The 27698-nt window shown below is 42.2% G+C and overlaps 2 protein-coding genes across 2 annotated transcripts in view; both read left to right on the top strand.

Moving 5' to 3' along the window:
* Window positions 1–27698, top strand: part of LOC105922190 (CUGBP Elav-like family member 1) — a gene marked incomplete at its 3' end in the record, with an annotated part of 75746 nt that overhangs the window by 6675 nt on the left and 41373 nt on the right. The gene's annotated exons all lie outside the window — the stretch shown is intronic.
* LOC110368919 (general transcription factor II-I repeat domain-containing protein 2A) overlaps window positions 205–27698 on the top strand; it is a 40538-nt gene continuing 13044 nt past the window's right edge. The window contains exon 1 of the mRNA XM_036129153.1: window positions 205–2086. Within this exon, the coding sequence (XP_035985046.1) occupies window positions 947–2059 (1113 nt within the window). The 5' untranslated portion in view covers window positions 205–946 and the 3' untranslated portion in view covers window positions 2060–2086. The remainder of the gene's footprint in view (window positions 2087–27698) is intronic.

Raw genomic sequence — 27698 nt, 5'->3', positions numbered from 1 at the left:
TTTTAAAATTAATAAATTAATTTGACAGATTGGGTGTTTTTTATGAGACGTAAGACGTAAGAGACGTAAGTGACCGCCAATCATATGCGCGGATTACGTCTCATGCCGGGAAATTAGGTAAACATTTTATATGCATGCAGACCGCAGACTTACCTTCTTGTACAGTAGGTGGCGGTATGCACCTTAAAGTTGCTTGTGATCCGCCATAATAGAAAAGAAGAAGAAGAAGAAGACGACTTACCTTCTTTATAAAAATGGCAAAATGCAAAGCTAAACGAAAATATGACGATGAACACAGGACATTTCTGGAAGAATGGGAAGATGCTTACTTTTTCATTGAACGGAATGGCAAATCGCTCTGTTTATTATGCGATACCACGATATCACATTACAAGGCTTCAAACCTTCAGCGTCATTTTAGCACACTCCATGCTAATATTGACAAGGATTTCCCCAAAGGTACTGAACTACGGAAGCAAAAATTGAGCACATTGAAAAGCCAGGTAAAAAGACAGTCTCAAATGTTTCAGCAATTGACCAAGCGTGGAGAAGCTGTGACACTTGCATCCTATAAAGTGGCATGGAATATTGCCCGTGCTAAAAAACCATACAACGAAGGCGAGTTTTTAAAACAGTGTTTTGGAGATTTAATTGACATTTTGGCTCCAGATAACAAACAACTCAAAGATTCCATCACTGATCTCCAGATGTCACGACACACAGTTGAAACCAGAATATCAGACGTAAATAATGCGCTTGAATCTGATCTACATGCAGACCTGAACGCATGTGCTTATTTTAGTGTAGCATTAGACGAGTCATGCGACATACAGGACAAGCCACAGTTGGCAATATTTGTACGAATGATTTCTGAGGACTGCGTGGTGAAAGAAGAGCTTCTCGATATTGTCCCATTAAAAGACAGAACTCTGACGTAAAAGAAGCAATGATGGAAGTATTCAAAACAGCGAATTTGTGTTTAGAAAAACTCACCGCAATAGCCACGGATGGAGTGCCATCGATGATTGGTTCTGTGAACGGCCTTGTGGGCCTTTGTAAGGGTGATGACCTCTTCCCCGATTTTTGGAATTTTCACTGCATCATCCACCGGGAGCAACTTGTGTCTAAAACACTGAATTTAGACCACGTCATGAAACCTATGATGGAGATTGTGAACTACATCCGCACGCATGCCCTTACTCACCGACAGTTCAAAAATCTCATTGCTGACTTGCCACTGCACTGCGCTGTAAGATGGCTCTCAAGAGGTAAAGTGGTTTCACGCTTTTTGGAGCTTTTGGAACCAGTAAAATTGTTTATGGCAGAAAAGAACAAAAGTTACCCTCAGCTCTCAGACCCCAAATGGCTTATGGATTTGGCTTTCTTAGTGGACATGCTTTCACACTTGGACAAACTAAACCTGGACCTGCAGGGGAAATTAAAAACCCTTCCTGATCTGACACAAAGTGTATTCTCCTTTGTTAACAAGGTGAAGCTGTTCAAAGTGCACATTCAAAATGGCAATCTGTCCCATTTTCCTTCATTGCGCAGCGCCCAGCAGAAGGCTGGCATTAAAATGAATATGGGTCAGTACGTGAAAATGCTTGCGCAACTGCACGGGAGCATTACTTCGCGTTTTGAGGACCTGCAACAGAAAAGACCACAGATCACTCTTCTCATCGACCCTTTTAATGCAGAGGCAGACTGCCTCAAATCCCCGCTTGTCACTGATGAGGCAGCGAGTGAACTGGAGATGATTGAGCTACGCGAGGATGACAGACTGAAATCTCTTTGGAAAGAAGGCCCTGTTGCGTTTTGGAGAGTTGTGCCAACTGAAAAATACCCGTGTGTAAAAAGAGCCGCCCTCAAACTGCTGTCGATGTTCTCCTCAACATATGTCTGCGAATCCCTGTTTTCTACCTTGAAACACGTGAAGTCCAAGCATCGGTCCGTTCTGACTGACACTCACGTAAAGGAACTGCTCCGAGTGGCTACAACTGAATACCAACCTGATTTGCAGAGGATTACTAGAAACAAGAGATGCCAGAAATCCCACTGAGATTATCACCCCATCACCTCCAGCAAGGTAAGAAACTCTGTGATGTAGTTTGAAAAAAATACCATCTGACTAAACATGCCTGTGTGAATATTTCAATATTGATCAATTTACATTATACAGGCCCTATCTATGTATCTGAAGTGTGTTCATTAGTTGCGTGTGTCAGAGCGAGGGATAGAGAGAGCAGTGCCTGTGTGTGTGTGGAGAGGGGGGTGTCTGACCTCCAGGGTAGTTGCTGTATTACCTCTGGCTAAGCTGCATTTGATGTGTGTGTTGAGGGTGGACACTTGAGGGTTATGTTGTAAGAAGAGGAGTGTGTTATTAGAAAAATATATGGTTTTAATTATGTGTGTTTGTGTGCGCGTGTGTGTGTGTCTGTCTTGGCAGGTCAGTGCGTGGTGTGGCTCTTGGACTTTCACAGTTAAAGATTTCGGCTCTTTGTGTCTAACTTGTTCGCCACCCCTGCTATAGGATAATGATGGCTTCCTATTGTTACTTCTTTAAGTATTTGCCATGAACTTACACCTGCCAACGAATTTGAAATCATTGTTAAATCTATTGCCGATTCTCTACCTGTTTTTATATCAACCCTTGTACCCCTTCCATCGTTCAAACATACAAGATTTTTATTCTCCATTAATTCTTCAATAACTATTCCATTTAAATCATTTTTAATACCCCATAATGAACTATGTGCATTAAAATCACCACACCAAACAACCTTTCCATTTAAATAATTATCAATTTCATTCAATGTTTCATATTGGATCCTTTTCCCAGGATTATAAAAATGTATTACTTTAATACTTTCCTTCTTATACCAAACTTCTACAACTATATACTCTAACTGAACTCCTTTTGCTACCAATCTAAACTGAATTCCTGTTTTTAGAAATATCATACAACCCCCTCCTTGAATCTCATTTCTATCTCTACGTACACCAATATATCCTTTAATAACAAAATCTAAATTAGGTTTAAGCCAGGTTTCCTGTATACATATATCTGTTTTTTTCCTAAGATTTTTAATAAATCCTTTAAATTCTTGTCCATTAGCTATTAAACTCCGTGCGTTCCACTGTAATATTATCAAAGTGTTCTTTCTCCTGATGTCCCTGACTTCCCATCTCCTCCCAGTCCTTTATTTATATGCTCCCATGAAATATCTTTGATTCCAAAGAACTTCTCCGCTCCTTTTACTATTATTTTAATTTTCTCTGTTTTGTACTTGACTTGATCTGCACAATTAATCGCATATGCAATAAATAACAAAATCTTTTCTACTGTAATCATAGGTTCAGTTTTCTCTGTTGATGTTATCTGAGGATTGGGTTTTTGTTGAACATTTATCTGCCTCCTTTCACTCTGTCCTTCCACCCTTTTTACAGCTTCAGCATAACTGATATTGTTGCTCATATTAATTTTTTCCACTTCAATGGCTTTCTTTCTGACTTCACATACCCCAAAACTCACTCTATGTTGTCCCCCACAATTACAACATTTATCTTGAACATTTTCTCCACATTCTTCATATTTATGATCACCTCCACATTTTGGACACCTTTGCTTGCCTCTACATACTGCCGCTGCTATATGCCCGTATCTTTGACATTTGTAACACCTGAGTGGTGGAGGAATGTAAGGCCTAACTGGAAAACTAATAAATCCTATCTTAATCCTCTCCGGAAGTATATTTTCTTGAAATTCTATCATTACTGATAAACTTTCAACTCTTTCACCATTTATTGTTTTCAACAATATTTTTATCTGATTTACCTCCACATCCTGAATGCCCTTTTTAAGTTTTTCTAAATCTTCATTTGCAGGTATACCTGTTATCACTCCCCTTATTACTTTCTTTTCTCCAATAATCCTTTTTTCTTTCAAATTTTTTCTACAAATGCTTTCTATGTTCAACGCTCTGTTTTTCTGTTCTTCTGTTTTACATATAATCATTACACTACCGTCTCTTAGTGTTTTCGCAAAGGAAATATCTCCAATCTTTTTCTTAAGCTCTCTGGATAAAGCTATCGGTCCAATCTGAATGTTTTCTTCCTCTTCTTTAAATTTAAGAATTATTTTGAATTCCTCTCTAACAAACTTTTTCCTAACTACAGGAATTCCTTCATCCGAACTGTTTTCTTCCAAAGTTCTTTTACTCATTTGTGTCCCGAAAAAACTTTCATTTTCTCGCCGGTTCCTACCTCTCCCTCTTCCACTAACAACATTAGACCAACCACTCAAATCCATATCATCATCGTCGTCTTCTACCTGAGTCGCCATTCCAGTCCAGTCACAAACCAGTTTATGCCCACACCGCTTTTCTTTTAAATCTTCCGCCGATTTTCTCGTTTGATTTCTCCCACTCCTGACGCCGAGCTCAAAGGTGCAGCCGAACCGCCCAACTCCAGGCCCCGCCATCCCGTCTCCAACTGCTTCAACTGCACAGCTCTCTTTATTACCGGCCTCACAATCTGCATGCAGTTTTGCTAATAGAGAACACCTGTGATCTGCGGTGGGCATCGCCAGATATGGGTGGTCACTTCAAAATCAAAACACAATCAAAAAGACATGCAACACCAAAAGAAAATAACTCCAACTTATAACATGCAAATCCAAATCAGAAAAGTCAAAGACATGAAATTAACTTAAAGAAAAACAAGACCACATTACCACAAAGGCTCCTCCAACTTAAGGCTATGTGTTTGGTCCAGTACCGCAAACACAGGGCAGTCAAAGAACAAGTTTATCAGCAACTTAGCTGATAAACACAGCGACCAACCAGGGACTTCCTCATGAATCGTTGTTATGTTTTATTTAAAACTCAAAGAGTAAAGAGTTAGCTCAGGCTAATTTAGCATGACACGCTTTTTTTTGAATGTGAAACAATGTTCCGCATTGGAAAAAGTAATAAATAATAAATAATTTCTCCTGCACTTTTCTGAACCAAAGAAGGCCGAGCTGCAGTCAGAGCGGCTGTCAGTCAATATAGGGTAGTTCATTGTTATTGTTTTGATGTGGGTTTTTCGCGCATGCGCACCGGACTGGTAGGCAAAAGGCAAACACAATGGCGGACGCAAACAGAGAAACCGACGAGTTCTCCACGTATTTTTCTTCTTTAGATAACGTATCACAAGATCGTTTTAAGAGTAAGTTTATGGTTGATGGTATCAGATTGCCAGATCCACACAGCAAAAGCCTGAAGGGACGGAGCGAGTCTTTGAAATGCTGGCCAAGTGTTCCGTGCCGCGACATATACAGCTGCCTTATAAACACGCAGGCCAGTACAGACCAGAGAGCACGAAAGCCCCTGAAACCACTGGACGGCTACAATTATTTTATATCAGGAAAAAGGCTCCAGCAACCCCTGCAACGCCATGAGGGATTAAGCGGGTCAGAAAATGGATGGATGGATGTTCAGACATGTTTGAAACAGCAGAAAGCGGCGTCGGACACAGACCGCGTCTCAGCAGAGAGGAAGACCCGCCCGGTAGGTTAAAAAAAACATTGCTTACTACGGATTATTTTGGTATTTTTGTCTTGTTAAAATGGGTGGGGGTGTCGGCGACATTGCAGCGTAAACACAGAAGTACTAGCGCCCGTGAACGGGCGGAGGGGAGGTGGCGATCGCTACACGGGCTGGAGAAGCGGCAGCAGCAGGAAGGGGCTGCCGCTCCTCCAGACAGCGACTGCTGCTGCTCCAGACAGCGGCGGCTGCTGCTACCGCTTCTCCGGCCCGTGTAGCGATCGCCACCTCCCCTCCGCCGCTATTTAAGTAGAACAATGACTAGAGCAGAATTAAGTTGTATTTACCGGAGATGAAGTGTGGACTGCAAATTCTGTCGTAGTATGATGGCTCCCCCAGTCCATTGGGAGTGTCTGCCTGCGCTCTTTTCATTGAAAATATCCATTTCTTTCTTCGTTCTTCGTCCTTCAGTAAACTACTGAAACGTACATCCAACGATTTGGAATGCCTCTGTGTGCAACCGGGAGCACAAGTCGTAGGCATTGTTTAGATTCCAAAAATAAACGAAGTAAAAGTACGCTCTAAATCACCCGTTTTGTCATAGTAGTAGACGAGAACAGTATTGTTTTTTGCCTACCCGCGGGACCCGGATGTAGCATTGACGTCACGCGTGAACTACCCTATACAGCAGCGTCCATCTAATGAGCCGCTGTGTACCGGGACACTCTTAATAAAATGACAAAGATTTTGATTTTGATTATTAAGGAAACTACACCAAAAAAATACCGATCCGTTGTGGTGAAGAGAGAGCTGAGCCAAAAGGCGAAGCTCTCGATTTACCGGTCGATCTACGTTCCTACCCTCATCTATGGTCACGAGCTTTGGGTCGTGACCGAAAGAACGAGATCCCGGATACAAGCGGCTGAAATGAGTTTTCTCCGTAGTGTGTCTGGGCTCTCCCTTAGAGATAGGGTGAGGAGCTCAGTCATCCGGGGAGGACTCAGAGTAGAGCCGCTGCTCCTCCACGTCGAGAGGAGCCAGTTGAGGTGGCTCGGGCATCTGGTCAGGATGCCTCCTGGACGCCTCCCTGGAGAGGTGTTCCGGGCACGTCCCACCGGGAGGAGACCCAGGGGAAGACCCAGGACACGCTGGAGGGACTATGTCTCCCGGCTGGCCTGGGAACGCCTTGGGATTCCTCCTGAGGAGCTGGCCCATGTGGCTGGGGAGAGGGACGTCTGGGCCTCCCTACTGAAGCTGCTACCCCCGCGACCCGACCCCGGATAAGCGGAAGACAACGGACGGACGGACGGCACCAAAAAAATAAACTGCAGCTACAACATGGACTGGAGAGCGGGTTCTAACTGGGTGAGGCCAGAGGTGAATCTCAGAGAGCTTTTATGACTCATTTTACTCCGACCCAAAAACACCTGCCAGACAGTACTGCAGCCAAGATTACCTTCAACAATAATTAACTTTACGAAATACATTAATAACATTTTGCTAATTAAAAATACTCATATTTAAAAGCAAGTTATGTTTTTTTCTGATAAACCTTGAGCAATTTTATTAAACTTCTTAAAAATTTAACATCTCACCCTTCATGGATTTTCTATACCGGCTTTTCCCTAGAGGTGTGATGTCAAGCCGTATCTGATGGGGAAACGCAGCTCGACGTCACACAGGGTCGTGGGGATTGTGGGCTCCAGTCTCCAGTCACTGGGCGAGGATTTAACAGTTTTATTAAACTCAAAAAAGCTAAATAATGCCTTTTTATAAACTCATGAGCTGTGATAATTATTTGTTGAGTAATAACGGGCAAAGCAGAGAGTGATTATTGTAATGTGCGATCTGTGTTAAACTAAAATGTATGACATCATGGTGTTGTTTATGTCCTGCATTGTCCAGGTTGCGGTTGACCTTGTATGTTCATAGGATTAATGTATACTGAATGTGACAGTGGAGTTAATATACAGGTGTGAAGAAGAAGATGATGTAATGATGCAAGCTGCTGTCTTTTGTACTAGTTGTAGTTTATGGAGGTTTATGGGGGGAAGGGAGCTGAAACTGTGAAGTGGACTGTGGACCATCAAGTTCTTGCTTCAAGTGTGAAGGAAGAACTTGATGCTGCAAATGTGAAAGTTAACCAGGTGATGCTGTGGAAAGTGAAGGAGAGGAAGGGAGGCTGTCCAGGATGACACCAAGGCTCTGAAGCTGAAAGGTGGTACAGAGACAGGAATGGTCACTGCATATTGTAAAAATACCAGATTTGGTTAAAGTTGACTTTGCACAATAAGCGATTGAGCGAACCAATGTGGCATTATTTCCATGGTCCTGTTGCATACTTACTGTTCCTTTAAATCAGATTGCTTTGGGGTCATACCGGAAGAAATGTGTGGCTTCCGGGGAGAGGAGTCGTGATTCGGAGGACCGGCGGATTGAAAGCTTTCCTGTCCTGTTTGTCCTAAAATAAAGTGGTAGCAGCAAAACCTCGGTCTGGTGCTCAGGTGTCATAACGGAACGATACATTATTAACACGAAAATGTATTTATTTAGAAGAAATCTTCTTGTACACTTCATTTTAAGATGAAAAATCCGCATTGTGCTGTATATGTGCATATGGCTTGTGGTCTCTGCTTCAATAATTCTTGCAAATATGCTCAATAGGCTGAAATCAGGGAAACAGGTGAGACATCTAAGGTGAAAGTTAGTCATTAAAGAGGAGAGGAAGAGAGTGAGAGAGAAATTGGAGGCAACAGAGGAGAGAATTGCAATGGATCCGGGAGAAGAAAACTAGCTCCTGACTTTAAGTCGCTTACATTAGCAGAGGAAAAATTTAATTCAGGCCGAAAGTTTTATTTCCGAGATTAAATTGAGTGATTCGGTCTCTATGGATCGCGCAGCGCCTACAACCAGCACATGGTGCCGTGAGTTTGAATCGGTTGCAAGCTCGGACGTGCATGACATGCGCACCGCTGTCGTTACCGCTGGTCCTGGGGGGGATTTCTTGACTATACTCACGCACAGATATGTAATACTTCTCATTGCGATTCGGACAGGTGCAGACAGCACCATGCAGCTCATTTTAAAGAAGCAGTTTTGCGCATATTCAGACAGAAACGGTCTGGGGGAGCCGAGGTGTCTTGCCATAGGCGTGTTTACCTGCTGAAGGTAACCGCTGTGAAACAATCAGAAAGATTTCTCTGATTAATAACATCTTTATGGTGCGCTAGAGTTATTGTTTTATTGTTACTCTGTGTTGCTTCACCAGTTCTCTCTCACTCGCTCGCTCGCTCGCTCGTCATCGGACACAAATCAAACTGCTTCGTGCTTGTATTTTGTGGCGTAGTCAGATTTAGAAGCTTTGTTACGACATATGAGTTGTAACTGCAACAGTATATATATATATATATATATATATATATACAGTGTTGTATAAAGTACTGAAATCTCGGAGTCAAGTAAAAGTACAAGTACCTCTCCACAATATGACTTTGGTAAAACTCCAAGTCACTGACTGAAATGTTTATATGAGTAAAAGTCTTAAAGTATCTGAAATGTCTTGTACTTAAGTATGAAAATTACTGTAAAAATAGATGTACTCAAGTAATGTAATAACAAGTATAAGTAAAAAGTAAAACAAAGCAAATGCAATTTGAATGACTTTGAAAGTCAAATTCACTTACAATAATATAAACCACCAAGTGAGGAGAAATTTTGACCAAGTTTAGACAGAAAATACTACATTTTTGTAAGCTTTCAGTGTTCCTTCTTCAAGTGTATAGTCAGTGCTATACACTTTAAAATTGTACACAACCAAGTGCAGGCAAAGGGGGTGTATACTAAGAACATGGTTAAGTGATAAACCAGGCTTAGTTAACCCCCCTCCCCCCTCTACACCTGCTGCCACCACACCACACACACACCAAAAAAAGTCAAATTAACTGTATACTTCATGCCCTGAAAATCTCTGTATTTTATACTAGATATTTTCAACCCATCTATTGAATTTAGTGCACTAGTTGATCTTTGAGCTTCTTTGTCTCTTCTTGTAATTGTTTGGTAATCAGACCGAATATCCATCCCGCTCTACCGACACCGATGGTGACCAGAGCCGAGCCACGGTGTCTCTTTGAAGGTTGAATGTCTGACCCAGTGACCCGCCCCTCTCTAGCTGTGATTGGCTAGCATGTTGCCTTCAGTCGCTCATTTGATTGGTTGAATTGTATGATTGACACATCAAAGATAGTACTCTGTAGTAGAAAGATGGCCACTCCGAGGTTAAAAAACAAACAAATCCACTTCCAGTTACATCGGGCACGCAGATGTCTCGCTTTTTTTGTAACAAGTAACTAAACCAAACATTGAAAATGTATCGGAGTAAAAGTATGCAATTAAGTTTTGGGAACCCCTGCACTAGAGGTTTGAATCTGTGGAATAAGGTGGGCATGATGTGACTTCAACAGTATTTCCTCAGCTCGAACTGATGATAAGTGTTCAAACTCTGCCTGTAAAGATAGTCTATCATTATACACTTCGGGTGAAAGAGAGACAGCGTCCAACTTATCCAGCTGCAATACTCGAGTTGTGACAACTTTGCCTTTCTTCGCTTTGCATCGAAACTATTGTAGAATGTAATGTGTACCCGTATAAAGGCCTTAAAGGACTCATACAAAAGGAAAAGCGATGTGTCTAGTGTATTGTTTGTGGCAATGAAGAAATTTCTACATTTTTTTGACACTACAAAAGCAACAAACTTGTCATCAGACAGCAGACGTGTATTCAAGCTCCACGGAACAGAAGAAAAAAAGCCACCTACCAAGTCCAATGTAACTGGAGCATGACCTGAAATGACAATAGCATTATGAGAAGAACAAATATGTGGTATAAGCTGGGTGCGATTTGCTGGGGGCGGGGTAGATACCCCACCCCCCTCGGTTTGTGCCCCCCCCCCCCCCGGTCATTCATGTTTTATCCCTGGGGGATAGATTCTTCCTCTCCTCTGGTCTGAATAAGTATTATTATGGATTTTTAAAAAATTTATATAAATCAGGACTAAACTAAACTAAAGCATCTTCCCAAACAAGATGCGCGCACCCCCCATTTACTAACCACCTCCTCCCATGCATCCAAGGACCCAGCAGAACTCAGTCACCCACCAGTGCTAAGCAGGAACAAAATATGTGCCTCAAATAATTAAATTATACATATAGACATACATTGACATAATCGCACATGGATACACATGTAGAAAGATTAAGATAATAAAAAATATGAATACAAAAACAAGAAAAGATAAAATGAAAAATAAAATAACTAAATAAAATTAATATATAGCTTTTTAAAATAAATAAAAAAAAATTTTAATAATTGAAAAAAATAAAAAATATATTGAAAAAAATTAAATAAATAAGATCAAAGTAGCAAAAAGCTAAAAAAAAGTCAAATAGTAAGACATAATAAAATAAAAAATATTTATCTATAAAAGAAACTACATAAAATTGCAATTACAAATGTGTAGTAAAAGCACACCCTACATTAATGCAATATTCAAAAAATTTATTTTAAATAAACAAAAATGCCACTAATGTGAGTTGAAAATAAAAAGTAATATCAAACCAAGCTAGGACTATAAATCTAAAGAAAAGTAACAGTCTCCAGTTTCTCAATAATAAAGTCTGTGGCAGCTTTGGGATCAGAGAACTTAGTAGTTCTTAGTAGTTATCCTCAGCTCAGCAGGGTAGAACAGGCCAAACTTAAAACCATGGCATAAATGCATAAGTCGCTTTGTGTTTTTTGGCCAGTGATGATGTAAAGTCCGGACAAGTAGAGATCTTCTTATCCTAATATAGGAGAGGTTCAACAGCTCCAGCCTGGCACAGTTTCTGTTCTTTCACATGATTACACTAAAACACACAGGCATATACACACCACCTCTACTGTGCTTTCTTCCCTTACTATGCTGCTTTCTGTTTTAGCTGTAGTGTCAGAAAGGTCAGATCAGAGACCTTTAACTTCATGAATATACACAATTAAGCTTTGAATTTAATGTATCAAAGAAGTCTAGTCAAGGATTTTCTTGGCTTATTACTTTGTTTTTCCTATGTCTGTAATGTTTTTCTGTTCACGTTGTAATGCCAGTTCAGACGTGACGAAACTGCATTAATTCGGGATGTGACGGACCGCATTTCCCATGATGCATTGTGGTCAAAATGGCCACCAACTCCGATCATGCAACGTGGGCCAAAATGGCCACCGACCATAGCAACGAGATAACGTTACTATGGAATGGGATAAAACTCGATCACACACGACAATCTGCCTTCTTCCCTGGCACGACGCCAACCTGAGAAGACACACAGCTGTGCTACTCCAAACTACCCCCCCACGCCACGTGCTCGAGTTTCTCGCTAGACCGAGACTTTTTGAAGCAACTTTATTCCCTGCTGACGCAGGAGGTCGACTTAAAAGTACTTTTTAAATCCCTCTGGTCAAAAGACTGAGAGCCGCCTTATCTCCCAGTGATCTAAAGAGGACTACGCTTTTGCTGGGCCGAGCAAAGCGACTGTGAGCCTGGAGGAAGAGACGAAGGAGCTTCTTCATCCCGTCCCCGCTGCTGCTCGCTCCTGCCTACAACCGCGCACCTGCGACCACCAAGAGCTCCAGGACATTCGCAGACTCCGAAGCTGGGATTTCACTACTAAACCACCTCAAAGTAACGGGTTCTCCCCTTTTATTTTATTTTTTCGCCTTAAGGTGATAAAGCTGTGCCTGGGCAGGTGTTAGGGACTTTAGGTTAATGCTTGTTATTCCAAGACGGAGTTGGGTTTATTTTGCTGAATATTTTCTTGTATGTGCATGCATTTGTGAAAGCGACTTTGCTGTGTTTGATTTTGTGGTTCGTAAAGACCCCGCAGCGGGTCCTGCTGTAACTCTTTTTCCGAATTCTTCCATCTTTTCCTCTCTCTCATCGTTTCCATCTTTGCCTCCCACTTACCAGCAGTTCAATCTCTTTGTTAGAGATCAATTTGCGGTTTGTGTAACTGTTTAAACCGGCGCTCCCCCTCTGGCCGAGGTATTACCCCATCAGCGTAAGCGTGGTGATGTCATTAGGACCTCCCCTCACGCATCACGCAAATTTGTAGATCATACGTCATCATAGTCGCCATCTTGGGAGGGTGTTGTCTAGCCAGTTAGACCTAGCTCTTGTCAGAGCCTTGCCGCGTCCATCCGGATTCCCGAAGCGGGTTCCTGCCTCTCAATGCTGCTACGTCAAATGCCGACGTCTTGAATGTGAGTGTTAAACAACCGTGAGCTGGACTTAGATTTGCTAACTGCTCATTTTTAATCCATTTTATTTTTGTTTTGTTCTTTTATTTCCACATATATCTTGCATGTGTAGTTTTAGTAATGAGTAAGATTTCCAAGGTTGTTGGATCAGAGAATTACTGTAACAGGGAATTGCTTTTGGTTCAATAAAACAACAACTGCTGAATAGAAATTGTTTTGTGTTCAATTTATTTCAACGTTGCCTGGTTATTCAGAATTCAGAGCTACACTCCTTTTGGAGTTAACATCTAATATTAATACAGAGACATATCATTGGATGGTGATAAGGAATAAGGATTTAAACTCTAATTGCAGTTATATTGGGGTTCTCACAGTCTGCCGGATAAACCTCGTCAGTTAAAATCTGACCAGATCATTTATTCCAGCATAAATTAGTTCATAACAGCTAGTTAATTAGTAGTATAAATCATTACAAGCTTCTAGCTAACATCACCATAATTTGAACTATATTTTGTTATAGCGGAATTTTGAGTTGAATGACTTATTACTTAAATTATACCAAATTATAATTAATAATAATAATAAGCATATTAAAACAGCTTCTGGCATAACAACGTACAGCACTGAACCGTTTTGTTACTGGAAAGTGCTATATAAATAAACTTGCCTTGCTTTCATATGAAAATAATGCACTCTGATGATAATCGGACGTGGTGGGGCTCCTGGCTTAGGGTTTTCCTGGTTAGATCTGTGAGCTCGATCTAACAGTGGCACATCTTCCTATTTCAAAAGGTCTCGCGGCAGTTGTAAGACAAACTCTTTCAGATTGGGCAACTCGAGCCCCTCAGCAAGCCTGATAAGGCGAAAATTATTATGCCTCGACCTTCCCTCCAAATCTTCACATTTAGCCTGTAGATGTTTGACCTCCTCTGCCAAACCAGTTACAGTAGCCTGAAGAGAGGTCAGAGCATCACTGCAAGGAGTAGCAGAAGTCTCCAGCTCCCTGATAGTTACCCCCTGAGCGTCAACCAGGGTCTGGATGATGTTTACATTAGCTTTGAGCTCAGCCTTCACAGAAGATATTTCTGACCTTAATGTGAGGGTAAGAATATCCATTTTAGAGTCAAACGTCTTACAGATGTCCTGCTTCAAACCCTCTAGTGCTTTAGTAAATGTTGCTTCACTGAGTTGTGTGAACGAGCCACGCTCGTCACTCTTCTACTCCTCATCCAGATGCGAAGTGGCAGCAGTGTCCAGTTCTAAAAAATTGTTACAGTTTAACTAGAACAGTCAAAGGCAATCCTAAACAAATGTGTTTTTAATCTTGATTTAAAAGAACAGTTTTCTGGAAGTTTGTTCCAGATAAGTGAAGCATAGGAACTAAATGCTGCTTCTCTGTGTTTGGTTCTGGTTCTGGGTATGCAGAGTAAGCTGGAGCCAGAGGACCTTAGTGGTCTGGATGTAATATTCTGTCTTGGTTCCTGTTTATGATTTGGTTAAGTTAGTTTTTTCCTGTCTTTTGGTTTTTTGGGTTTTAGGTTCTGTTGATTATTTTCATTATCTGTTTTCTGTATTAGTTCTTATTTTAGTTCTGTGATTTGTTTTCATTCAAGCCAGATCATTACACTGGAGGGTTGATACACTGATAACACTTAAATGGCTCATTTAAGAATTAGATTTTACATTTCAAATTGTGACATGGAATTAGATGGTGAAATGTCACAGCTGTACAAGCTGTTGTTTGGTTGCCACAACAGGAGCTATATCAACTGGTGTAGAACACAGCTTCTGTTGCTTCAAAAGAGTCAAGTCATATACACGCAACACAATGAGCCAAGAGCATTTAAGCAAGCTTACTCTACTGGGCATTGAGAGGAAACTGGTCAAATTAATGGAAAAGACAGTCAGTTGGCATGGCAGGGTCATACACCATTTCCTGGAAAAGGAGAGAAGGTCTGATTTTGTTTATAAGTAAGGTGTTTTATGTGTTTTAACATTTTTTTAATGCAATATGTTACGGTTGGATTTAATTAGCACCATTGAGGCACCCCTGAGTTCGAGGTAGCTGAAAACATTTTATGTCATTTCTTCCTTTTTTAATCTATGCTGTTTAGAATCGCAAGTTGAGCTGGCCCTCACTGCTGAACCTTTGCAACATAATAGCTGTCTCAGCTACAACTATCCCCTGCTTCTCCTGGTTCCATGGAGTGTAGCTCATCTGGTGAGGTATATGCTGTGCCATGGCAAAAAATGAAAACCAACCTTATGTTTCCAGTAGGTGAAAAGAAAAGATCAAAATCCAAAGAGAGAAGGGAACTTATTCGCCTCATCATGGATGATATTCTCAATAAAGACAAAGGAAGACCCGAAATAGCAAAGTATAGGCTCATTGCAAAGAAGATTGTGGAGCAATATTGCTGCTCAGTCCCAGACCGAGAGCTCAATGGAATTAAAGTAGTTGGAACTGGATATGATGCTCTGCTTAGACGGCTTGAAAACAGAGTTGAAAATGTTCAGAGACCATTAACCATTGGCTCAACATAGAGACCAGCACAGGAAGAGATGACATAAAGGAGAAAGTCTTTGAATTTAGATTGGTATGGTTGGTTCAATCAACAAGGGAAGCACAGTTTGAAGTGAGAGCCTTTTGTCTTGCAAACAATCCACTTGTTTGAGCACAAATGGCACCCATCTTGGTTTTCAAGTACAAACCTGGCAGAGGAATTAGCAAAAATGAATACATAAAATAAAATTGTCATTGTCATTGAATTGAGAGGATTGGTGGTTGAAGGAGCTGATCCTCTGCTACTGATTGGTAGAATTGGTTGAATCTGCTGATCAACTTTTTCTCCAAATTAAGGTAGTTTACCCTGTTAAAAGCACCAGGTTGTATCTCACAGCCTAAATATGTTGTCAAAAAATACTGTTAATTTAATTCCCATATTGAAAGTTTTTACGTGTTGTGGTGAGACAATATAACACACATTAATGGAGGTGAATACATCTATCTGCATAAAGTTTACATGTTCTTCCTGTGCATACTTAGGTTCTCTCAAGGAACCCTGGCTTCCTCTCCCTGTCCAAAAACTTGACTGTTAGCTTCACTGGACACTTTAACTTTAAATTGCCCTTAGGCGTGAGTGTGTATGTGCATGGTGATGTGATAGACTAGCAACCTGTTAGGTTGGTCTATTGACCCACTGGAGATGGGGGACAGCACCCTCTGCGACGCTGCATTGTTTTGCAGGTACAGAAAATGGATGGATGAGATACATTTAATACTATTTGAAATAAATCTGTAAAGTAACTAAATGTGGGAATAGGGCAAAATTTTAAATACTTTCTGGATGACTTGTAACTCCTGATCCCTTTTTCTATAGTTGATAATCAAAAAATTCAGTTAGTAATAGTCTTATGTAACAGTTTATAATCAAGAATCCAAAATCTTTATTGGCATTCTGTGTTACGATAATAAAATTTTTGATGAGACAGATTCTGGCTCAGAATATTCACAGATTACACATAGCATGCAGACACAACAAGACATAATCTTTCTGAATCTTTTTTTCTCCTGAAATCAGTTATTGCACTGACCAAATATACTTCCTGAGATGCTTAAAGTGTGCAAGTAGTCCTTAGCCCCTAAGACACTAATTTCTGAGTCAAAATAGCAATTCAATTTTATTACTTTACAGATTACAGTGCAGTTAGATGAGTGTATCAGACGAATGCTCCATCATTTGATACACTTATGACCATTTAGATCTTCAATTCATAGAACTGTGCAATTTGCATGGATGTCCAAATAGACATTTCCTGAGAAACTGGAGCGTGATAATAGAAATTAGAATGTGAGAGAAAGTGTAAATGATTCATATCAGATTAAGAAAATATGGAACCAGTAGTTTGTTTGTGACATATGATAGACTATGAACTGAGAAGGTTGTTTCTTGAATGATTCTCAGTAAAAAATAAATAAACCTTACCACCATCCTCACCACCTGCAGCATGTTGGTGAGGATGTCATTGATCCAGAAGCAGAGAAGTGCAAATAATCGCAGGTTGTGGGGCTTCAGGGGCAGCATATTTGGGAGCACGGTGTTAAAGGCTAAGATGTCCACAAATAGCATTCTAACCCATATAAGTGTTTAAATGCTGCAGATCAGTCAGAGCCATATGAAGTGCAATGAGATGGCAATTCTCCCTGTAGACTGTCCAGGCCAGTAGGGATGGTGTCCTTGGTGAAGTGCTTCCTCTTGAAGCACTTCGTGATGACTGGGGTCAGAGTAACAGGACGGTATTCATTAAGCCAGGTGATGGTGTTTTTCTTTGGGCACAGGTACAACGATGGAGTACTTCCAACAGGCAGGGACCATAGAGAGCTGCAGGGAGAGGTTAAAGATGTCCAGAAAGCCTCTACAAGTTGGTCAGCACATGATTCTAGCGTCCAACCTGACACCATGTCTGGACCTGCAGCCTTATTGATATGGCTCTTCCTCAAGATGGAAGTCATTTGATGCAGCTGCAGGAGGAGAAGCTGAGGATAATGATAAGGCGCAGTTCCACTGGCCCCTCCGTTTTTGCCCACCCGACTCGGCTTCTCCCCGCTCGGATTATCTTCTCCCGGTTTAGTTATTTGACCGGCCTAGAAAGGCTTGGAATAGGGAAATAATAATAATAATTGAACTTTATATATCTCACAATGGAGAAATTCACTTCTGCATCTTAACCCATCCCTTGGGGAGCAGTGGGCTGCCACTGTGCGGCTCCTGGGATGCAATCGGGGGTCTTGCTTAGGGACCCAGAGTGCAGGCTGTGGGGATTGAACCAGGTACTTGCAACCTTCTCAGAGCGCAAGTTCACTGCTCTAACCACTAGGCCACCACTCCCCCTTTTTTCTCTGCATTGAACCCATCGCCGTTGGGGAGCAATGGGCTGCCACTGTAGGGCGCCCGAGGAGCAATTGGGGGTTGGGGGTCTTGCTCAGGGATACAGAGTGCAGGGAGTTGGGATTGAACTGGGTACTTGCATCCTTCTCAGAGCGCAACTGCACTGCTCTAACCAGTAGGCCACCACTCCCCCACACCCCCAAATGCCTCCTGGGCATTGTTTTAGCCCCGTCCCTACGTCTTGCGTCCTGTTTGGCACATTAATGTTTTAAAGAAATCTGCGAGAAATGGTAAATCATAAAAATATATATAGTGAGGCCCAGAAATATTTGGACAATGACACAATCTTCATGATTCAAGCTGTGCATACCACCACGTTAGATTTGTAATGAAACAACTACAATGTAATGAATGCAGACTGTAAGGTTTAATTCAAGGGGTTGAAGAAAAATATATGATTAAACATGCAGCAATTGTAGCTATTTTTATACAAGTGCTCCTCATTTCAGGAGCTCAAAAGTAATTGGACAAATAAACATAACCTGAAGTAAAATGTTACTTTTCAATATTTTTTTGAGAATCTTTTGCAGGCAATGAAGTCTGGAACCCATGAACATCATCAAAAGCTGGGTTCCTTCTTAATGATGCTTTGCTAGGCCTTTACTGCAGCTGCCTTCAGTTGGTGCTTGTTTGTGGGTATTTCTGTCTTAAGTTTCATCTTGAGCAAATTAAATGCAAGCTTGATTGGGTTGAGATCTGGTGATTGACTCGCCTGTTGCAGAATATTCCACTTCTTTGCTTTAAAAAAACTCTGGGGTTGCTTTTGCAGTATGTTTTGGATCATTGTCCATCTGTACTGTGAAGCACCATCCAATCAACTTTGCTGCATTTGGCTGAATCTGAGCAGACAATATATGCCTATACACTTCAGGATTCATCCAGCTGCTTCTGTCTTTTGTCATCATCAATAAACACAAGTAACCCAGTGCCATTAGAAGCCATGCATGTCCGTGCCATCATACTGCCTCCACCATGTTTTACAGAAGATGTGGAGGGTTTTGGATCATGAGCTGTTCCATTTCTCCTCCAAACTTTCTTCTTCCCATCATTCTGGTACAGGTTGATCTTAGTCTCATCTGTCCAAAGAATGCTCTTCCAGAACTGGGCTGGCTTCTTCAGGTGTTTTCTGGCAAAGTCAACTCTGGCCTTTCTGTTTTTTAGGGTGATTAATGGTTGGCACCTTGTTGTGAATCCTTTGTATTTACTCCCATGAAGTCTTGTTTTTATGGTAGACTTAGATACTGATACACCTACATCAGGTTCAAACACCTAAAACATTAATTAACAACACAAGAAGGAGCGACAACAATGAGGTTTTTCAAATTATCTTGCAAGGAGAGGAGCTGAGATGCTTAATACAGATCTCCAAAACTCGCTCTGAAGCACTCCGCCCCCTCCTTTCTTTTTATTAGGCATTGTCAGGGTAAGGGGTTGGGATAAGCAAAACAACTGTGACCTTTGAGATAATACCAAGCAGTTCACACAGTTCAGTTATGCGTAAGCAGTCCAAATGGCTGAATAGAGTTCATAAAAACACTTATAGTCACAACATAGTTCTCTGCTTTCTGCAGACCTTCTGCAAAGATGAGAGAAAGATCAGCCACATGAAATACACTTTAATATCTAAAACCTTAAAACTTCTTAGTAGTAAAGAGTAAATATATATGATAAATGCAATGAACATAGTAAATAAGATAAATGGTAAGAATAATTCTATCAACCTACTTCCTGGAGAGCGTTATTCTCTTTATTTAATGTTGTGAAGGGTTTTTCTTCACCATGGAAAGGATTCTGTGATCATCCACCACTATTGTCTTCTATGGATGTCCAGGCCTTTTTGAGTTCCCAAGCTCACCAGTGCACTTTTTTTTCTCCAAATTTACCAAACTGTTGATTTGGCATTTCTGCTATCTCTCTGATGTATTTCTTCTTTTTTTCAGCCTCAGGATGGTCTGTTTCACCTCCACCGAGAGCTCCTTTGACTGCATGTTGTGTCCTCCAAATGATAAACGCCACACCTGGAATCATTTCCAGACCTTTTAACTGCTTAATTGATGACAGGTTAATGAGGGAAGAGCCCACGCAGCCTTGTTATTTATTTTGCAGTCTTCTGAGTATATTGTCCAATTACTTTTGGTTCCATGAAAAAGAGGCAGCTACGTATTAAGGAGCTTTAATTCTTAAACCCGTGCTCCAACTTCGATGTGAATACTCTCAAATTACAGAGTCTGCACTTTAAACCTATTTTGATTATATAATTGTATCCTTAGTATGTTTTCATGAAAAGGTAAAATAACAAAACTTGTGTCACAGTCCAAATGTTTCTGTGTCTAACAGTAATTATAAATAAAACATAAAGAAAAGAAAAAATACATATAATATTTCTATAACTGTATAAGATTGTTTTGGATATTGGAGTAATCCACCTAGATAAATATCTAGATCTCACATTTAATAGTAAAATAAGGCAGAGCCTCTCTATTTGCTTTGAAGCTGTGTGTTGAGAGAGAGAGATACAGAAGGTAAAGAGGCAGAGCCATTAAGCTCACCAATGTCAGGCCTCTCAGCTGAAGGAGAATCCAAGGTTTTTCCGGGTATAACTTTATACAGAAACATGGGCCGGCACCAGGGAAAGGCAGATAACTGCTTCCTTGTACCACATGAGGTGGATGGATGATCACTTCAAACAAAACAACAGGTTTCAGTGTAAAATGAGAGAAAGCCTGGGTAAAACCACGGATCGGAAACAGCACGTCAGGGTATAGAAAGCTGAAGTGTTCCTTTTTCCTCTTTTATTTCCCTTTAGGCATGGTTCATGGTTTAAAAATAATAAAATTATATTTTGGTTCGACCCACTCTGTTCATTGTGGCCCTTAATATAGATGTTGTCATCCATCCATCCATCCATCCATCCATCCATCCATCCATCTTCTAACATGCCTATCCCTTGTGAGGTTGTGAGGGGTGCTGGTGCCTGTCTCCAGCTGTCATTGGGCGAGAGGCGGCGTACTCCTGCAGGCCTGGGGGAACCTGGGCTGGCCCTGAATAAAAACTGCTCCTGAAACACTCGAAAGTGAGCAGAGCCATGCGGAGTGAGGGCTATAGTGTTTGCTTGAACAGCTAATTTTTTTTAGATTGGAGATCTTTTTGACAGCAGCGTCCACATTGATCTGGCTCCACCAACGCTGTTAGCTTTTCAATCCTATCAGAATTCATCTCAATTACACTGATTAGAAGGTTGGTCAAACAGCTAGTTGCAACAGGTAAGATATTCACTTTTTTTTAATAGATACTAATTTCAAATAATCTGAATTTAAAATAAAAATACTGAGTTTTCTATGTGATGTCCAGATTGTCCAGGTAATGTGCTGCTGCTATGCAATTTGGAGATTCATCCATCCATCCATTTTCTGACCCGCTTAATCCCTCATGGGGTCGCGGGGGTTGATGGTGCCTATCTCCAGCATTCACTGGGCGATGTTTTGTAAAATGCTTTGCAAATAGTTTTACATTTTTTTGTTCAAATGTTAAAAATTTTATACTATTCAGACATGATGGCATTGAATTTGGGCCTAAGACTCATCAGGTTTTATTCCATGTGCAAAACTCAAGTACCCATTCCACTTAGAGTCTTTCTGGGCTTAAACCCTGAAGAAGAATGAGAATCGAAGGCTGTGATGAAGGGAAGAAAATGACTTCACATCCCACCCGAACTTTTCAGTTTCCTTTATGAACTGAATTACTTTGAAAATATAAGGACAACTGGAGACTTTTAAGGTTTAAACTTCACAGTATTAGCATATCACTCTGAGCTGAGTTTTTTCACATCATGGATGAAGTTGATGCTGACTTCCTTAACGGACTAAATAACTTCTTTGGGAGGTTTGAGGCACTAAACAGCACTCCAGCAGTGAAAGCTGTTCCCCATCAGGAAGAGGAGGTCCTCCGCCTTGACACTGCCAACATGTGGAAGACTTTGAGGAGAGTCAACCCGCGGAAGGCCCCAGGTCCCGACAGCATACCTGGGCGGGTGCTCAAGGTGTGTGCAGGTCAGCTGGCTGGTGTCCTCACAGACATTTTTAACACCTCGCTGGACCAAGCCACAGTACCAGCATGCTTTAAATCTGCCTCCATCATTCCGGTGCAGAAGAAACCTCAAGTCACCTGTTTCAACAACTACCGGCCTGTTGCACTGACTCCCTGAGGCTGGTAAAGGAACACATCGTCTCCAGTCTCCCCCCAACATTCGACCCGTTACAGTTTGCCTACCGACGGAACTGCTCCACTGAGGACGCCATCTCCTCTGCTCTTCACCTGAGCCTGGCACACCTGGAGGAGAAGAACATGCATGTGCGGATGCTGTTCCTGGACTTCAGTTTGGCATTTAACACCATCATCCCACAGCACCTGGTGGGGAAACTGGAAAATCTGGGCTTCAGCACACCCCTTTGCAACTGGCTGCTAGACTTCCTCACCAACAGACCTCAGTCAGTCTGGGTCAGACAGAACACCTCTGATGTCATCACCCTCAGCACAGGCCCCCCTCAGGGCTGCATCCTGATCCCCCTGCTGTTCGCCCTGATGACACCCGACTGCGTCCCCAGGTTCACCACCAATCACATTGTGAAGTTTGCTGACGACACAACGGTGGTGGGCCTGATCAGAGACAACAACGACCAGGACTACAGCGAGGAGGTGGAGCAGCTGGTGGGCTGGTGCAGAGAAAACAGCCTGATCCTGAACGTGGAGAAGACGAAGGAGATCATCGTTGACTTTAGGAAGAACCAGCCTCACCACGCTCCACTGCTTATCAACAGCTCAGCTGTTGATAACTATCCACCTGCCTGCGCCCGACCCCCGATCCTCTCCCCAGACCAGACGCCCCCCAGGGAGGAGGCCAACATGACCCGTACGGACCACCCAATCAGAACCCCCCTCACCCCCTAAATACCTAATAAACCCACTCCCTCCCCCACCTTACCCTAGCCACCCTTCCCCCCCACCCCTTTTGGGTGGAGATCAGAGGCGTCAGCCCCAGTCCCGACAAGCCGCTCGCGCCCCACAGCAACCCCCCCGCCAAGACCCCAGACCCGGTGGCCCGCTCCTCCTCCAGGCCCCAGACTCCGTGCCGCCATCTGAGAATGGGGGTGTGGAATAGACCCCGATCCTAAATACACCCGCTCAGATGTTGTGTTGTTGCATGTTGTTCTCAAGTGTGTTTAAAACGGGGAGTGCCAAAGGGGGTGCCCGGCACAGTCCACCCCCCATCTGGAAGATAGCTGGTGCCGGCGCACCCCCTCCAAGCAACTGCCCAGAACCCTCAATGTCTAAATGCGAGAAGGGGTGAAGAGAGCCATCTGAGGCAAGGCTCACACAACATAACCCCCCCCCCCCCCCCTCACAGATGTCTTCACCCCCACCCCCCCAAACCATGGCCTACATAAATGTGCATGGTGAAAATGTTTGGAGTGAAAGTGTCTAAAATGCATGATAAAATTGGGGTGAGGGACGTCATCAGAAAGTGGCAACCTCCAGTAATGCCCCCATCCCCAAGGTCCTACATGTGTGGCAGCGTGATGGAGCAGGCAGAGGGAGGAGTCCGGGGATGGGGAGAAAAGGACTGGGGACCCTACAGCAGTCCCAGGGAGCCAGCTCCCCTACTGACTCCAATAGGCACTCCTGCTCCCCAAAAGCCCACCTGGAGAAGGGGGCCCCACCAGCAGCACCACCATAGCCCGGGGGCCAGGGAGAGGCGGCAGGGCCCGCGAGCCAACCACCCACCAGGACTAACACCTCCACCTCCCAGCCCACCCACCAAGCCTCCTGCCCCCCCCCCCCCAAAAAAAAATGAAATAAAAAGAAAGAAAGAAATAAGAAGGGGGACCCTGGCTAGCCAGCCCGCACGAGCCATCCAAAATCCCACCCCCCAGGCAAAACCCGTACCGGGAGATAGCACGGACCAGGACCGAGACAAGGGGCCGGACACAAAGCCCACCAAAACGTCCACATACACACACACCCCCCCACCCCCCACTTGTAGATGTAATCCCTCCCCAACACTGACATTCAAACAACTCACCATGCATACAACAATAAGGCCCATTTACACTATACTTTTTTAACCGAGCCGAGACCAGTCTGAGCTTGGATCAGTAACCAAGCCGCGACGACCGTATACACACCACACTATCCCAGTTCCTTGGTTGCTCCTCACCTCCTAGTGACGATCTGCGGTACTGCTGCTCTCTGGGATTGAAGGCGGGACCGAGCAAATCAAAATGGCGGCGCCTGTAACATTCAGGATGTTATGGTTAGACAGAGTCGGCTTTTGGGATGTGGATAAGACAAACTCTAATAAGGATTTACAGACACAGGAAACAACAATAGACACTGAGGTTCATCACACTGCTAAGCAGAATCATCTCTGGAAATCCTGTGGCATGGTAAGGACGCTAGTATTTTTATAAATGTCTGAAATTTGTCTGAGTGGAGTGTGAATCGGGACGTGCAGCCAGACACGCCGGAAAAACCACGGACAGTCAGCTGACTGTAAGGGGTTGACGCGGTCTGCTCATGCGCTCTTCGTTATCAGATAACCGGAATTTTAAAAAAACAGTCTGAGACCTCCTCAGGAACTGGTCTGCAGTTAGCGCGGTCCGGTTATGTCTAGCGTGGTCCAGTTCAGTCTGCTGACCATTTACACACGAGTTATCTCGGCTACCGAGCTCGGACTGGTCTCGGCTTGGTTAAAAAAGTGTAGTGTAAACGGGCCTATAGACATCCAGGCTGGGTCAGTCCCTACTCCCCCTCCCTCCCCTCCCCCACTAGCAGAGTGCCAACCAAAAGACATTAACATCTGTCCTGAGATGTTAATGTCCATGCCCCCTACCAGCTCAACAGGCCCCGAGGCCCCCCAGAGCCCCAGGGACCCCCCTATCCAGCCACTGCGCCCTGCAAGAAGCAACCCACCGCCCCTATTCCACTAAGTGATGGTGCTGATCAAAGGAGTCCAAAGAGATCGATCAGATGTAGATGCAGATGCTGTCTCAAGATTAATATGATCCAACAAAAGATTTATATACTGATTGATACTGAGATTTTCCTTACTTTTCCAATTCATGAGGATAGTTTTCTTTGCGATACATAATGCAGTGAAAACCATGCAAACTATTTTTTTTTCAAGAGGGCTTTCCTTACCCAGCAAGCAAAATTATGGGGAAGTATGGCGTCACATTTATTTCAAAACTCCCGCGGGCAAAATAAACATATTCGCATGTATCTTAAACTACTTCTGCGCATGGTTTATCTACCACCGCGCGAGAAACTGCCGCTTCGAGAGGAGAAAATCGATCTCCGCGAGCGCCAGCTCCTCCTACGCGCACTCGGGATCTCACCGCGCGCATGATTTTCTATCCAGCAGCCACGTGGAAGAGAGCTGCGCTCTCGAAAGCCTCTCTGCTCTCGGACTGATTTTCTCCTCGCGCGAAAGAAAATGTGTTTTGACAGGTTGGGCGGAGACAAACCTCTTCTGCAAGCCTCCCCCTGATTGGGCCTTGCAGACACGATCACACAGGAAGTAGTGTCAGGAAGCCTTTTACTGACAGCTCGATAATTCTTTGTTTTTACTTTATATTATATATACAGAAAGATAAAACAGCTAACTAAATAATTGTACATTTGTGATTGCTTGTGATATTTTTTTCTTATAAACAGTGCATATTTAAAAAACTCAGAGCTGCATGTTAAATATAAAAAAGGTGTCTGACTCTTACACTCACTAGTACTATATATTATTTGCATCAGTTTGTTATATTTTGCAACACTTTCTGTCTACATGTAGAATTGAACCGGCTGCAGGAATTTGAAACAATGTTTTGGTCTCAAGGACCTTTTAAGCAGTTCATCTAAATTTAATTTAATAAATTGATCAAACTCTATAACTCTGTCTTATTCTATTATGTGGAGTTAAGGACAAGATTATTTTCTCATCATGATGCAAACCAGGTGGAAGCTCCCATAGAGGGTTCGGACATAACACTCTGCTTTTCTGGTTTTCACATGTTGGGCTGTCTTCTGGGTCCTGCTGATTTGTGCAGTAAGATGGACTGATCCAATGTAGTGGAGACTCAAGGGTGGATCCCAAGACACATATTACAATAACCAATTTTTAGGGGTTTTAGCAAAAGGAATTTAGTCAAAAACAATGTCCTAAAAATAATATCTATATTAAACACATTTTTTATAAAAGGAGTTTTATGCGGTCCCCAGGTACTTGGGGCCCTAGGCGACCACCTAGTTTTACCGAGTGGTAAGTGTATCTCTGAAATGAGCACCCAGATTTGTTATGTTAACAATTAAATAGTTGATAAAACTATAAGGATTCACTACGAGTCTCCACTCCTTTAGCAATAAGCACAATTCAAATAGGAGTCACCTAGTTATTTCATTTTTTCCCTCTGAATCAAAATTATTTAAAAACAGAATCAGTAAAGCTTTTGGTGCACTTCATCTTGGATTCAACTGAAAAGTGCATTCAAACTTTGAAATTGCATTATGAATAAGCCAGTGTATGAATTGGGCTTTATAAATACATTTGCTTGCCAGTCTACTGCGTATTTGTTTTTATGAGTTACGAAAAACTGTGACAATACTGTAATCCCCACTCTATCCAAGTTAGAAATAAAATAAAATGAACTAACGTGAAGACATATTAATAGTACATAAGGGTTAGATTTAAAGAATTACATTAACTTGCAAGTTTAAACACACCTTTATCAACCTGTTACATGTTCCGTTTATTTTAGCACAATGGGGAGCAACGTTGTAAGATGTGCGCCTTACACAAAACTACTTTTGCTTATTTTTCATGGTAATTCAAATAACATTCCATCAATCTAAAAATCAGCATTTTTAATTAAATCTGATGCACAAGGTAAGATACACAAAAAAGGCCTATCATAAGCTCCCGTGGAAATGTTTAGGGACCTTCTTTAAAGCATTAGCTGTGCCTCTGATTTTCCTGGAACCCAAGCTCTCCTGCAAGTTTAACATTTTCTATGGTCTTGCATGACTAGGATGATAACCAATTAAAATGTCCAAATAAAACCAGGGATATTGTCTGAATCAGACATTAGCAGCCAGAAAATAGTGCATTACTTATGCATCATCTCCCCTCCACCCACCAAAAAAGGAAAGTTACTGTATTAATTTGTTTAGGTTGCTCTGAGTCTATCAACAGACTACAGACAAGAAGCTCACACTCTGGATAGACCATAAATTCATCACAGTTTAAAGTACTTACCTTTGAGCATAATTATTTCATTATAAGTTTGGGCCTGGAAATCCATTTAAAAAACAAACCATTCAGCTTTTATTGCCCTTTGACAAAAACTTTTGTTTTTGTATTTAATAGAAAAAAAAAGTGTTGTGGCCATTATGGGCAATGTTTATTTATGTTGGGTCCAAATATGTCATTGTTCATTTATAGGCTACCAAGCACCTGACAAAGCTGTAATCACATATTCACGACATAGTAGAAAAAGTTCTGTAGTGTCACTCTCAGCTTCATTTTCAAGCAGCAACTGCACCTCAGCCAGTTGCTGTTCATTGAGTGGACATGGAAATTTAGGGACCACTATTGCACCATGCACATGTCCATCATACTCAACAGCAACGTCCCAGTCAATGTCAGGCTCTTCGATGTCCTTATTAAAACAAAAAAGAGAAAATTCAGCAGTTACTGCACAAATAAATAATACAATATGTCTTTTGTTGAGTTTTGTGACCTAAAATTATACATGTTCTACACAAAGGTTTTTGTTTAAGGAAAGTCTCCTGAAATATCTGTCACATTACACCTGGAAGAGTTACAGTAAGATTGTAGCAAGGGACATGAACATTAGTTTGCAACACCCATTTATTTTATGGTGGGGTTACA

This window comes from Fundulus heteroclitus, unplaced genomic scaffold (assembly GCF_011125445.2).
Source record: "Fundulus heteroclitus isolate FHET01 unplaced genomic scaffold, MU-UCD_Fhet_4.1 scaffold_142, whole genome shotgun sequence".
Lineage (NCBI taxonomy): Eukaryota > Metazoa > Chordata > Actinopteri > Cyprinodontiformes > Fundulidae > Fundulus > Fundulus heteroclitus.
This window is presented reverse-complemented; position numbering and strand designations above follow the sequence as displayed.